We start from the raw sequence: 12959 nt of genomic DNA on the forward strand, positions 1-12959 counted from the left end.
ACCAGGAAACACTGCATCCTTACAGGCCTGGCCCAAGCAAGGACCGAGGACAAGGACCCCGGTCAGAAGACTGGGACTCACGGGATGTCCGGCGGGTCGAAGGCGGTCTTGATGACGCCGGCGTAGATGGCAAGGATGGACAGCACCACACAGGCCAGGAACACCAGGGCCAGCTTGTTGACGTACTTGACACCCACAAAGACCACCATGGCCATGAGGGCCAGGGTGCACGTCCCATACACTCGCATGTTGTGCAGCATGGCCACAGCTTCGTCGTCCGGCGACTGGGCGTGGATGATGAATGCGCCAGGGGAGATGTAGGTCTGTGGGGATAAGGCAGGTCAAGAAAGGCAGCCTATCCATCCCTGCCTAGAGGATGGCCACATGGGGAGAGGGATGGGGCCAGGCATGACCTTCCAAAGGGCCCTTCTCTGGGGGGGCTTAGCGCTGGCTCCCTCCTTCCCCAAGGGCCCCCACACCACCAGGATGCATCTACAAGGGACCCTCAGGTATATAAGGAACAAAAGTTGAGAAGGCCTGCCAGAAGCTCTGCCCTTGGGGTTGGTGCCAGGCAAGGGGAACCAGCCCCAAACAAAGCACTTACCAGAAAAATCTCAATGGTCCCCAAAATATACATGGCCCCTGCAAAGGTCGTGCCCAGATAGAAGCAGAGGCCCACGGCCCCCCCGAACTCTGGCCCCAGGGCCCGCGATATCATGTAGTATGAGCCGCCAGCTGCAAAAAACACCAAACAGGAAATGGGGCTAAGGACCCACCAGGTACTGTGAACGTGGACTTCACAGAAGACACAGCGGCTGTGGCAGTTGTGACCAAACAGGTCCTGGGGGAAATCAGCCACAAGCAGGGGGCAGAGCCCCTAAGTCTGCATATTTTGATGTAAAACCAACACTTCCATCCTCTTAGCTTCTACTCCCAAAGGCCTGAGAACCCAGGGCTGCTTAAGCTGCACTTCTGTATCACCCCCAGCATGCAGCTGAAGCCCATGCCCCACAGATCGGTCCCTGGCCATTCCGCTGGACAGCGAGTCCGCCCTCAGACATGACCGGGAGACCAGGGGTGACTCTGGAGAGCCTGAAGGACCCCTCAGGGCGTGCCCTTCTGTCTGAAAAGCAAACCTAAACACCGATCTGCCACTAGAATCATCTCTCCACGTGAGCAGGTCACACCTTCTCCTCAGCACTGAGTGTCGGTGCCGCCTCCCAGCTGGACATCAAGCGAAGGGAGACTGGTCCCCATGCCCAGCCGGTAAGCCCATCGGGGCTCATGCTCCATGGCCAGGGGAGGACGGCCAGCAGGAGGATGGCCAGCGGGATTACGGCATCTACACAGCTGCTGCTCCTTGTGAAGCCTGGGAAATTCTGGGGGAGGGGCCACTATTCAAGGACTTGGGGTGCAAACCATGCTGGACCTCACTTAGAGACACAGGCTGCACAAGCTGCAGGGGCACAAGGTGGCATCGTTGCAGTTCCTTGAATCCAGGCGCCAAATAGACTAGAGGCATCTGTGCCTGCACCTTTGCTCCCGAGAGACAACACAGCCTCAGGCACAAACTGGGCGCAGCACCGGCCCCCCTGCCTCCCGTTCTCTGCTGAGCTCACTGCCCTGTGGGCACTGCCTCCTAGGGATGGGAGCTACACTGCAAAGCCGGAGGAAACAAACAGCCATGATTTCATGGCTCAAACACCAGTGAGCCCTGCAGACCAGAGTCCCGCCCTCCCGCCCCCATCACCCAGGCAGCCCCTCCCTTCTTCCTACCCTTCGTCAGACAGCGTCAGAGGCAACAAATGAAGCCTGTGGCACGTTAGTTTTGTTGGTTTAAAAAGAGAATGATGGTTTGTGGGGATTAAACTTCAAAATCAAAGGGATACAGCTGGTCATAAATGCCAGCCTCTTGTCCAGACAGCAAAGGCATGTTTGAGAAGAAAAAATCTTGGGGGTGTTGCTGGTTCCCGCTCTGAGGAGAATCTCAATGGCACAGCAGCCTCAAGCACTCATATAACAGGCCCTACCCTGGTCTTAGCAATGCCCATGCCCTCAGGGGAGGCAGGGGAAGAGGCCCCGGGACACCAGGGGCACTAGCCCTGGAGAGTCCTCGTGCAGGTGAGGGGCAAGAGCTGCGTGAACATCATTGCCCAAAGGCCAGGTCACGCCAACAGAGCTTCTGGAAAGGCCTGGCCAGGCTGAGGACGTGCCTCTCCCCCCCACCCGACCCCTGTAGACAGGGAGATCTCTGTGCTCAGACATGAATGACCGGCAGCAACCTCCAGGTGGTAAGGGCATGTCCACACTAGGCCTTTGGGGACCAGGCCCCACTTCCTGCCTCACCTTCAGCCTTGGGTGAGGGGCTAACGTCAAGGTCATCGCCAAAATGAAAGTGGAGCATGCACGGAGCCCAGGCAGGGCTCAGCTCAGTTCCTGCTCACAAAAGGAAGGCTTCGTTTCAGACCACCCAGCCTCCAGCACCCCCTTACCTGGGACCACGCCATTGGTGGCAATCGCACTCATGGAGATGGCAGTGAGCATCGTCTGCAGAAAGACAGGTGACCCTTTTAGAAGAGCACTTCTGAGGGCCGCCCAGCAGCAGGCCTGGGCCAGAGCCCAGCAGGCCCAGCTCCGGCTGCCGAGTAACCAGCAGGCAGAGCTTCAGACAGGACTGCAGCCCCAGCCCCACGTTCTCTCCCACTGAACTCCCAAAACTGAGCTCCCACAGGCTGCCCAGAAAGCACTCGACTCAGGACCCCATCCAGCACTGAAGGGCAGCTTCTCCCTGGGTGCCCACGCCCCCTGGGGTACAAGGTGCCCACCTTCTCAGGAAGCAGCCACACCATTGGGTTGGGGAGTAACTATTTTAGAACCTAAGGACCAGGGGGAACAGCCTAGGAAGCGAAGGCCCCGGTGACCACGGTGCCCGGGTTCCTGCTGGGCCGTGTCTGCCACCTGAGCAAGGCCCCACCCCACTGTCCTGCTTGGTATCCTTTCCTGTGTGTGCCTAGCAGCACTCCAGACACTTTCCGACTCTTGAACATAAAAAACATGCTGTGACCCAGGGAGAATGCAGTGAGGCTGGGTGACCGCACCACAGCTCTGGGAAGCCCAGGGCAGCAGGGAAAGTGGCCTGAGAGGGGCCTGTGGACGCCCACTCATCTGCATGGTTTGAATTCTTTAGACAGCCGTCTCCAGGTGACACGGGGTAACACAACAGCTTAATCACCCTCTTGACAATAAAGGAAGCAGGAAAAGTCAGGGCCGGGAGGAGGCACTGAGGAGCATCCAGAGATTAAAGCAGACGCAACTATCGGTGGCAAGAAGAGACTGTGTCCCTAACGGACAGGGACACAGGTGTGGAGGCCAAGTGGCAGGTCTCACATGCTGGGGTCAGGGCTCAGCAAGTTACCAGCACGTGTCCCTTCCTATAAACAGGGTCCCTGAAAATGTGCAGATGGTCCAACTGGAAGGGGACCAGGTCGAAGTGCAGGACTCCCGTGCGTGGTGACAGTGCCTGGTGAAAACCCTCGGGTGCTGGGTTGCCCCTGTATTTCGGCAGGTGCAACTAAGTAAGACGCCCTGGGGCTGTTGGAGAGCCTGGTCACAGCCCCCAGGCCACACCCAGTGATCACACCAGCACTGGTGAGGAGGCCGCCCAGGGACAGAATCCACGCGGCCAACCTCAGAGAGAGAGCAGTGGACCGGGGAGAGCCCACATTTGTCCACATGGTCAGGTCCCTGGAGTCCAGCTGCCACTGCCCCAAACCCAGAAAGAGCCTCGGCCACTCACGCAGGTGCAGCACATGAACACGATGAGGAAGGACTCCAGGACGCCGGCCACGCCCACAATCCACGTCAGGCGCAGGAAGAGGATCACGCCGAGGATGTTCTGCAGGCAGGGCAGGTAGACGCCGATGAAGGTGCCCATGCCTGGGTTCTGAGAGAGAGAACAGTGGTTCCGGGGAGGCCAACCTCAGCACCTTCCCCAAGGACCCCTCCTCTGGGAGCCCTGGCTACACCCTCAGGCCCAGACAGAGGTCCCAGGAACACAAGAAAAGGAACCGGTGAGGGCGGAAAGCTTCAGCTGCCTGGACGTGGGAAGATGGCTGAGGGGAACCACACCCCAGAATGAATGGAAGCTCCAGGAGATTCTAGAGCAGGACCCTGGCTGCCTGGGAGCAGGGTGGTCTTCTGAGAGAGACCAGAGCCACATCATCGCCAGGGAGCGGAGCAGGGAGCAGCTGGCTGGGCCTCCCTCCTCTGTGAGCGGAATGACAGGACGGTGGGAAAGTTTGGGAAAAGATGGGAGCAAGAGGCTCCAGGCTCTGTGCATCACGACCACAGCTCCGGGTTCCAGACCCTCAGGAGACCACAATATGAGGAGAAGTGAGGGCCATGGAGGATGAGACGGTCCTGCTCCCTAAAACCACAGAAGGCGCAAGGTCACCAACTCCAGGTAGATATCAGCAATGACTCAACCCACATGGAGGAAGAGATTGGGGCACCATCAAACCAGCTCAGAGAACTGGCCACCTGGGCACCCTCCGTCCCCCACACCCACAACCACAGATACAGAAACAGGGCAAGGACACAGGTAGCTGCGGGATGGACGGTGCTGGGAGGCGCCTGGCAGAAATGTCTGCTCTGATCCTGGAAAGACTATGGGATGAGCAGGCTGGCCCAGAGAACAGGGTGGTGACATGGCCAGGAGCCTGCAGGCCGGCCCTACACCCACCACAGAGGACAGATAAGGCCCTCCTGGTCTGTGACCTGGGATGACAGCCAGTGTGACCACACAGTCAGGCAGCACGCTTGTGATTTCGGGACCTCTGGGTGCAAAGACAAGCTGCTGTTTCATGGAAAAAATATCCTGAATTAAAAAGAAAACCAGCACACACCTGAGCAGCTTTCCTGTGAGTGATAAGGCTGGTGGAAAACAAGGACACAGCCCAGCTCTTGTGGCAGCTCAGAGAGGGGCTGCCGCCCAGGGACACAGCCCAGCCCCAGGGAGGTGGCTGGAGGGCAAACGCCCGAAGAGAAGGGGCTGAACCCCCATTCAAAGAAGCAGATGGGCTCCTCGGGTGAAAATGGAGTTGCCGACAGACAGGAACACCTGCCACTAAGTGCAGGCAGCCCACAGAGCTCCCAGATGCTAGGGCCCTGGGGAGAATGAGCTGAGAGCAGCCGGGGAGTGGGAGCCAGGGTCTGAAAGCCCGTCCTGACTCCTTGAACATCTGGCCTGAGCTCCAGCTCCTGGCCAGCGCACCCCTCCCAAGCCGCCCACCCACAGGATAACTGTGCTTTTTGTATAAATAAAAGGATTTATGTGTCTTACACACAGGGTGGACGTATCTCAACTGTATAAAAATGAGAACGGAAATGCAGTGACAACCACCCTGGACAAACTGCCAGCTTCTATTTTATAATCTCAGTGAACATATGAAGAGATCGATAAACCACCACAGGAGGCTAAGCAAACCCTGCAGCCAGAGCAGCTGGACTCCAGGCCTCATGTGGGCCCCGCCCGCCCGGAGCCAGTTCTGTGCCCAGCGGCTGACATGGTCCTGAGTCACCCTGGAAGGGCACAGCGGCCTTCAGTTCTCTCATAAAAGGCAGCTTTGAAGGATCACCCAACTGGCTCCGAGGCCCTGGAGAGGAAGCCTTGGGGGAACACACACCCATCTCTGGGAACAAGCTCCTATGTCAGGTTGGTCAGAGGGACAATAAGGGGCAGCCCCCACCTCCCTTCCCAGGGGACCTACCTACACTCAGTCCTAAGCAGGGCGACTAGATTCATCCCAACTGAAACCTGCCCACCTGGCTACACAGTCCTGCTGAGGGTCACGGGGCGGCCGTCCCTCCCGTGACTGAAACCAAATCCTGTTCTAGATCCCAACCTGGCAGTGGGTGCGTACCACGGACTTGTTCAGATTCACCAGGCTGAACATGAGAGCACATCTCAACAAAACCTTAACAAGGGGTCTGGCTGCATTTCTGTCTGTGCCAGGAGGACATCTGCGACCCAAGGCTGCGCCACGCGGCCTAAAAGGAGCTGCAGCACAGGCGGAGGCCCAGGTGGTGCCCAGCTGAGGCTGAGGGTTGGTTACAGCAACATTCAGACCCAGGTCTCTGCGGAGAGCGTGTTTCCCTGAGCAGACGGACGGCTCCCTGAAACAACAGCTCCAGCAGACAGTGGGACAGACGTGTGCCGTGTACTCGGACAGCTGGGCTCCTGCAGTGGAGCCACAGGCAGTGCCCAGGGCATTCATGCGAAGCTATAACCTTCCACATAGCATCACCTGGGGTCGGCGTTCCCTGTCCCTTGCCTTGGGGGAGGGGGGTAGCTCCATGAACAGCCAAGGTGGCCACAGGCTCCCAAGGAGCCAGGAAAATCATGGCAGGAGGACCAGGAAAGGTGCATCCAGACACACCGCTGCTGCTGAGGCCACTGCCCTCTGCCGAGGAAGATCAGCAGGGCTGAACACAGGCCACGCCTCATGTCCCATGTCCCCCGTCTACTCCTTGGATCCTGAACAAGCAGCTCTTCTGGAACACAAGGAGCCAATGCCCTGAGTGTCAGGAAACTCGAGTTAATCCTGCTGGGTTTACAGTCCGAGGGCGGAGAGAAGAGGCCTTGGCTTGGGGCCCAAGGGGACCAAGGTCAGGCCAGACACAGGCACAGAGAGGCACTTGGAGGGGGAGTGAGCGAGGCCGTGTGGACACTGGCTCCCGGCATCTCCGCCCCAGCACTGGCCCAATGGGCAGGTGGACACCGGGTGGGGAAGAGGATGGGCAGAAAGGCAGCCGCCGAGCCCCCTCCCACTCTGTCCCAGCTCGGCACTGTGGGGTCACCCAGCCGGCAGAACACTGCAGAAAGTGCCAGACAGCCTTCTGTCCTGCTCGACAGGCCACTGCCCCATTCACAAGCCCCTCCCTTCAGGACTCAGCGTCCTTCCCATGGTGTTCTCAGAGCCAATAGGGGTTGCGGGGGAGGATCACCATTTAAAATAGAGAAAAGCCAATTTCCACCCTTGTGCGAGCCACCTGCAGGAAAAGTGAACAGAAGGGAACTATTGCCGAGACTTGGGAAACCCCCTTTCTGTCAGTTTGAAGGTAGGAAGAGAGATGGCCCGTCAAGACCGCTGGAAGCTGCGGCCTGCACTGCGGGGACGCCTCTGGTGGTTACATATTTCTGATTTTTAGTTTGAATCTTTGATTTTAAAGTAACACATACTTATTGCAAGAGAATTTAAAAAGTAAGGGAAGTGAGAAGAAACGAATAATCACTCGTCATGCTCCCACAGAAAGACCCTCAACTGTGGCTTCATCTGCACCCATATACTAGTGAACACCGTCCTAAGCAGTGAGAACTGCGTTTGGCTGTTCTGTCCTGGAGCCATGCACAACCCACCAGCCCCCAAGGGGTGTCTGCGTGGTTCCCAAGTGGGCCTTACACATTCTCCCCAAGAACCTCTTTCTGCACGAGTCCTCATGGCGGCAGCTCTGCTTATTTTTTAGGACAGATTCCTAGAAATATTCCCTAAGAAATAAAATTCCTAGGAAAACGGTAAGAGACCAACTGTCCCATCACTGGAAAACCAAGGGGAGGAGAGGAGGCCCCGAGGGGTCCTGGGAGGTCGGGGGGCACAGGACTGGTACCTTGACCTCGCGCCTCCGGCTGTCCTCGGCCTCCTCGTGCTCCACCACGCCCTGGCTCAGGTTGGTGTAGTTGGCCAGCTTGTTGAGGAGCGAGGACACCATGGGGTTACTGTCCATTTCCTCCTGTTTGGAACCAAGATATGAGATAAGTCACCCAGATCCCAACATCAAACACCCCCAAACCGACCAGGTCAACCACAGCAGGGATCCTGCCGTATGGACACTCCAGGGAGGCCTATTTCCAGGGCCATCTGGAGCCCAGCTCCGCCCCGGTCCTGAAGCCCACAAATCTAAAATGTGCCAGACAGCCCCGGTCACAACAGGCCTGAAGTCAGGGGTCAGGGGCCAGAGGTCAGGCTCCAGGACACATTGAACAGGGCACCCACCAGCGAGGGAGATCAGGGTTTCCGAGGTGGCCCAGGATTCAGCCTCTCTAAGGCCCTCACAGGGAGGTGTTGGCCAAGGGGGCACATGGTGTAAGGGCTGTGGGACAGGGGCGGCCACCAGCTCCCCCCAACACGGTGTCCAGTCAGGCAGCCCAGCTCCTCAGTCCACTCTTAGACACGACCTCTTTACTTATCCAAGTTACAGCAACTATACTGACCCCTGCTTTTTGCAGGAGAAAGTGTAACTTACCTCAAAAAGTGCCATGTTCTTTCCTTCAAAGAAACTCTCTCGCTCCATGTCGCCATTGGGGCTGCTCTCTCTCGACTGTCCATCTCCTGCGGGGAAACAGCTCGGGTCAGTTCCAGGAGCCGATAGGTAGGAGGTGGAGGCAACAGGGAACCAGGGGAGCGGCAGGCCAGGGGCTGGGGGGCGGGGTTCCAGAGACAGATGGGAACCCACAGCTGAGCCGAGCCAAGCACAGGGCACTGAGCACAGAGTGGGCGCTGATGAGGGCACGGGGCTCTGGGAGCCACGTGTGGCCAGTCTTCCTTCTCTGGGAACACAGACGTGCAGGTGACCTGCCAACACCACACTCTGCCGGAGACCCCCACCCAGCGAGGCCTACGAGGGTTCCAGCCCCCTGCTCTGGCTGCTGAGAAGTGAGGCGCCAGGACGGGACAGTGACTGCGGCACCAGGATGCTGCCAGGCCAGGCGTCCTGTGTCTCCCTCAGCGCGGGTCCTCCGGGGCCCAGGGCAGGATCGGGCTGCTGTCCACCATGCAGGTGCGACGGGCCAGAGCCCGGGTGACCCTCAAACAATACAACCAACGAACCATGGAGCCACTCAGCAGCCAGGGAAAGTCCTCGGCAAATGGAGGGGAGCGAGGGTCCCATCCCTGCCAACCCGAAACCCAGGCAGGAAAGGCAGTGCAGGTGAATCAGACCCCTGTGCCCCCCCCCAACACCCCCCCCCCACACACACACACAAGACCCCTCTACCCGGAGGCACTTTCTCAGCCACTGCCCCCAGATATTCAGTGAAACCTGAGCTGGATGCCTCAGGGGCTCAGGCTGGGCTACAGGACCCCCTACAGAATGGCTCCCCCATCACCCAGACAATAGCCTGACCTTGAGGGGGGCAGTCCATGTGCCCAGCAGGAGGTGTACCTCCGGGGCTTAAGGCCCCAGGCACTGGGCCAGGATGCCTCTGTCCAGTCTGCAGAGAGGACAGAGCAGTCATCAAGCTGGGCACACAGGCTGGCAGGAAGGCATCCTGGTGCAAGATAAGCCCAGAGAGTCTGACACAGAGTGCCCCCATAGCGTCCGCACAGAGGCAGCCTCTCTGCCCTGAAGCCAAAAACACTGCTTGTTGCTTCAGAAGAAAACGAGAAAGGGGTCAGGACACAGAAAACCTCACCTACAGTGAGGGGCAAGCAGGGTGAATCATGACAGTGAGGAAGCCAAGGTCATGGCCACACTGCCTGGGCCCCGCCTGCAGGCGCAGTGCCACCCTGGACCTCTTACCCCCCACAAAGGCTGGAACCCCCCACCGAGGGCCTAGACGCAGCAGAGCTCCCAGGCCCACGGCCAGCCAGGGAGGGACGGCAACCGCCTCTCACCTACTTCCCTAGCACAACAGGCGGCTTGAGAACCCAACACACAAAGCCTGTCCACCTCAGAGGAGAGAGGCCAGAGAAAGCGATGCCAGTCTGGCCTCACTCCACTGTGCACCCCGGCAAGAGGACCCCTGCAAGAGGACGGGCGGTGGGAGTCAGACCGGGCCTGGGGTGCCGCTGCCCGGAAGGGAGGGGACCCACAGCAGGCACAGGCTTCTGGCCGGCACCACTTCTACACCCCTCCCTACAATGAACCGGACGCTTTCAGACCAAACATACAGCTCTTTCTATAAGGATAAACCTGCTCAACAACCCAATGGCCCATTAGGGGGAGTTTAGTTTTAAATATGGCTCACTACGTAATAAAACCACGCTTATTTTTAAAAATATGGGGCTGCCTGTGTGATGAATGCCCATGTATCTGAAGAGCGGGTAACGCACACAAGTCTGTGGCCTCTGAAAGGGCAGCTCGGGGTGAAGTGGGGCTCAGGGCGGGGCTGGGATTGCGGACAATAACCTCTTTGTGTTGTTGTGACCTCTTAAAGGTCCCTATTGGAGAGGGGGTGCTCAGCCTTCTGATCAGAAACGTCAAGTCCCAATCCATCCCTTTTGGGTCCCACAGACCCTGTGCTTCACCCGAACTCCTGGGGACAATATCTAAAATATAACACCTGACCACGGGCCTGTAAGTTCCAGTAACGGGAAAACGCTTGCGTAGACAAGGGCCACGAGGAGACAGCTGGCAAGTTGTTTTGACAGCACTCAAATCCTCACGGGTCACCTGCAGTCCCCCAGCTGTTCAGGGCAGATCCTGCCCTGGGTGTCACGGAACCGCAACAGAGGACACGGCCCACAGGTGGCCATCTCGGACCCCTGCCTCCATGGCTAGTCTACCAGGACAGCCTGACCCAGGCCCCAGCTCACCGCAGCCAGGGCACAGCCACCAGAGAGTCACCACCAGCACGTCTTCTGGGAATACCGATTTTACTTTTCTAGTGATAAGGATCAATGGCTGACACAGAGCACAGGTCCTGACGGTGTTTCTGGAGTGAACGCTAGATGCAAAGGGCTGTCTAGACCAGCCTCTGTCTAAAGCAGTGGTGGGGAATGCCCGGATTGCAAGGCCCGCGCAATCATGTGATTTGCCCCTGCCAAGGCATTAGGGATGAGGTAATTAAATGACCAAATATAGCAGCTAAAAGGTCCTAAATAGACACTTTTCGAAAGAGGACATACAGAAGGCCAAGAAACATATGAAAACATGCTCAAAGTCACTAATCATTCGAGAGATGCAAATTAAAATAACAATTAGGTACCATCTCACCCCTGTCAGAATGGCTATCATCAACAAATCAACAAACAAGTGCTGGTGAGGATGCGGAGAAAAAGGAACCCTCGTGCACTGCTGGTGGGAATACATATGGCGTTTCCTCAAAAAATTAAAAATGGAACTTCCATTTGACCCAGTGATCCCACTCCTAGGAATATGTCCCAAGAAACCAGAAACACCAATCAGAAAAGATATATGCACCCCTATGTTCATAGCAGCACAATTCACTATAGCTAAGATTTGGAAACAGCCTAAGTGCCATCAGCAGATAAGTGGATTCCACACTACACAGTGGAATACTACACTGCAGTAAAAAAGAAGGGATTCTTACGATTTGAAACAGCATGGATGGAACTGGAGAGCATTATGCTAAGCAAAATAAGCCAGTCGGAGAAGGATAAATATCACATGATCTCACTCATTTGTGGATTATAATGAACAACATAAACTGATGAACAAAAACAGAACCAGTCATAGAAGCATCAAACAGACTGTCCAACCTGTGAGGGAAGGTGGGGGGGGTGAGAGATCAACCAAAGGACTTGTATGCATGCATATGAACATAACCAATGGACAAAGATTGGGGGGGGGGGGGGGACGACATGGTGGGGGGTGGGGGCAGTCGGGGAGAGGTCAATGGGGGAAAAGGGAGACTTATGTACTACTTTAAACAATAAAGGATTTAAGTTAAACAAAAACAAAAAAACAAATATAGCAGGCTAATTTTTAAGTTGGTAATTTTGTATGGCCCGCGAATGATGTTATAAATAATATCCAAATGGCCCGTGGCAGAAAAAAGGTTCCTTACCCCTGGTCTAGAGGATACTTGGGCCAGGCCCTGACATGGTTGCCCAGCACCCAAGGTGCCCAGGGAGAGAGAAAAGGAGGGAGGGAGAGGGGGAGGAGGGGAGGGAGGGAGTGGATGCACCCGGTTTTAGGTTCTCCCTCTGACGAGCCAGCCTGGCCCCACAACCTTGGACAACGTATGCAAGGCAGGCTCCTGGGTTCTGTGTTCTTGTCCCTGGGGAAAGGCAGCCGACATGGAAAGGGCCTTGCAGCACAGCTCAGGCCGGCAGCTCCCGGAGTGTCCCCGGGCACCCGAGAGGTCCATGCTCAGCTCACTGCCAGACACAGCCCCATGCTGTGTGCTGGGAAAGCATAGGCTGGTAGTCGTGGCTCTTGGGACTTGTTGGCAAGTAAACGCTGTCTATCTGGCCCCCCTGCCTGCCGCACAGAAGCTCCAAGTACTTAACCTGAGGCCCCGATGTCTTTCCCAGGCATCTGACGCTCACGGGAGCAGGCGGCTCATAGGCCGCCAAAGAGGCGCTGAAGCACCCCCCCCCCACCCCACCCCGTTCGCTGTGACAAGGAAAACCTAAGACAAGGCATCCTGACAGAGGACTCGAAAACGAAACAGATAAGAAGTGTCCCCAGGGCTACCCGTGGGAGCGGAAAAGAAAGGACATCAGGCACGACGCATGCGAGGTGGGCATCTGGTGACTCGTTTACCCTGTAGATGAGCCTGACACGGAGACGGAAACCTGGTGAAGTAGCCACCCTGAACAAAGACCGGGACAGGTCGGGGCAGTCCAGCGGAGGGAAGGACGTATGCGCCGCCGGGTGCACAGGCAGCCAGGGCACCAGGGGCCACTGGCCGGGGACAAGTTGCAAACCCAGTAGCTGCTTGCCCCCTTTTCAGGTTTCCAAAAAGTAAACAAAAGTAGCAGTAGGCGCTCTCAGTATTGGGGTGAATCCCTCCCATCTGGAGACTGCCCCCACGTTTATGACCAACCACATTTCCTCTTGTCATCCGAGGCATAAACCATAATGTAGTCATTACTCCTGTGAAGAACATACATTCCCCCTCATTTCTGAGAAGTGCCCACTTAGCCCTCAGGCGTGCCCAGCAGAACGGACGACCCATCAGGAGACAAGAAGCGTCTCTGCAGGGTGAACACCGA

The 12959-nt window shown here is 57.0% G+C and overlaps 1 protein-coding gene across 4 annotated transcripts in view; it reads right to left on the reverse strand.

Annotated features, from left to right (window-relative positions):
* SLC12A7 (solute carrier family 12 member 7) overlaps nt 1-12959 on the reverse strand; it is an 81290-nt gene that overhangs the window by 20819 nt on the left and 47512 nt on the right. For all 4 annotated transcript variants that reach the window (XM_059694632.1, XM_059694634.1, XM_059694633.1 and 1 more), the window contains exons 2-7: nt 8302-8387; nt 7666-7788; nt 3797-3943; nt 2493-2547; nt 605-735; nt 82-323 (exon numbers count right to left, since the gene is read on the reverse strand). In XM_059694632.1, the coding sequence (XP_059550615.1) occupies nt 82-323; nt 605-735; nt 2493-2547; nt 3797-3943; nt 7666-7788; nt 8302-8387 (784 nt within the window). The remainder of the gene's footprint in view (nt 1-81; nt 324-604; nt 736-2492; nt 2548-3796; nt 3944-7665; nt 7789-8301; nt 8388-12959) is intronic.

This window comes from Myotis daubentonii, chromosome 4, assembly GCF_963259705.1.
Source record: "Myotis daubentonii chromosome 4, mMyoDau2.1, whole genome shotgun sequence".
Taxonomy (NCBI): Eukaryota; Metazoa; Chordata; class Mammalia; order Chiroptera; family Vespertilionidae; genus Myotis; species Myotis daubentonii.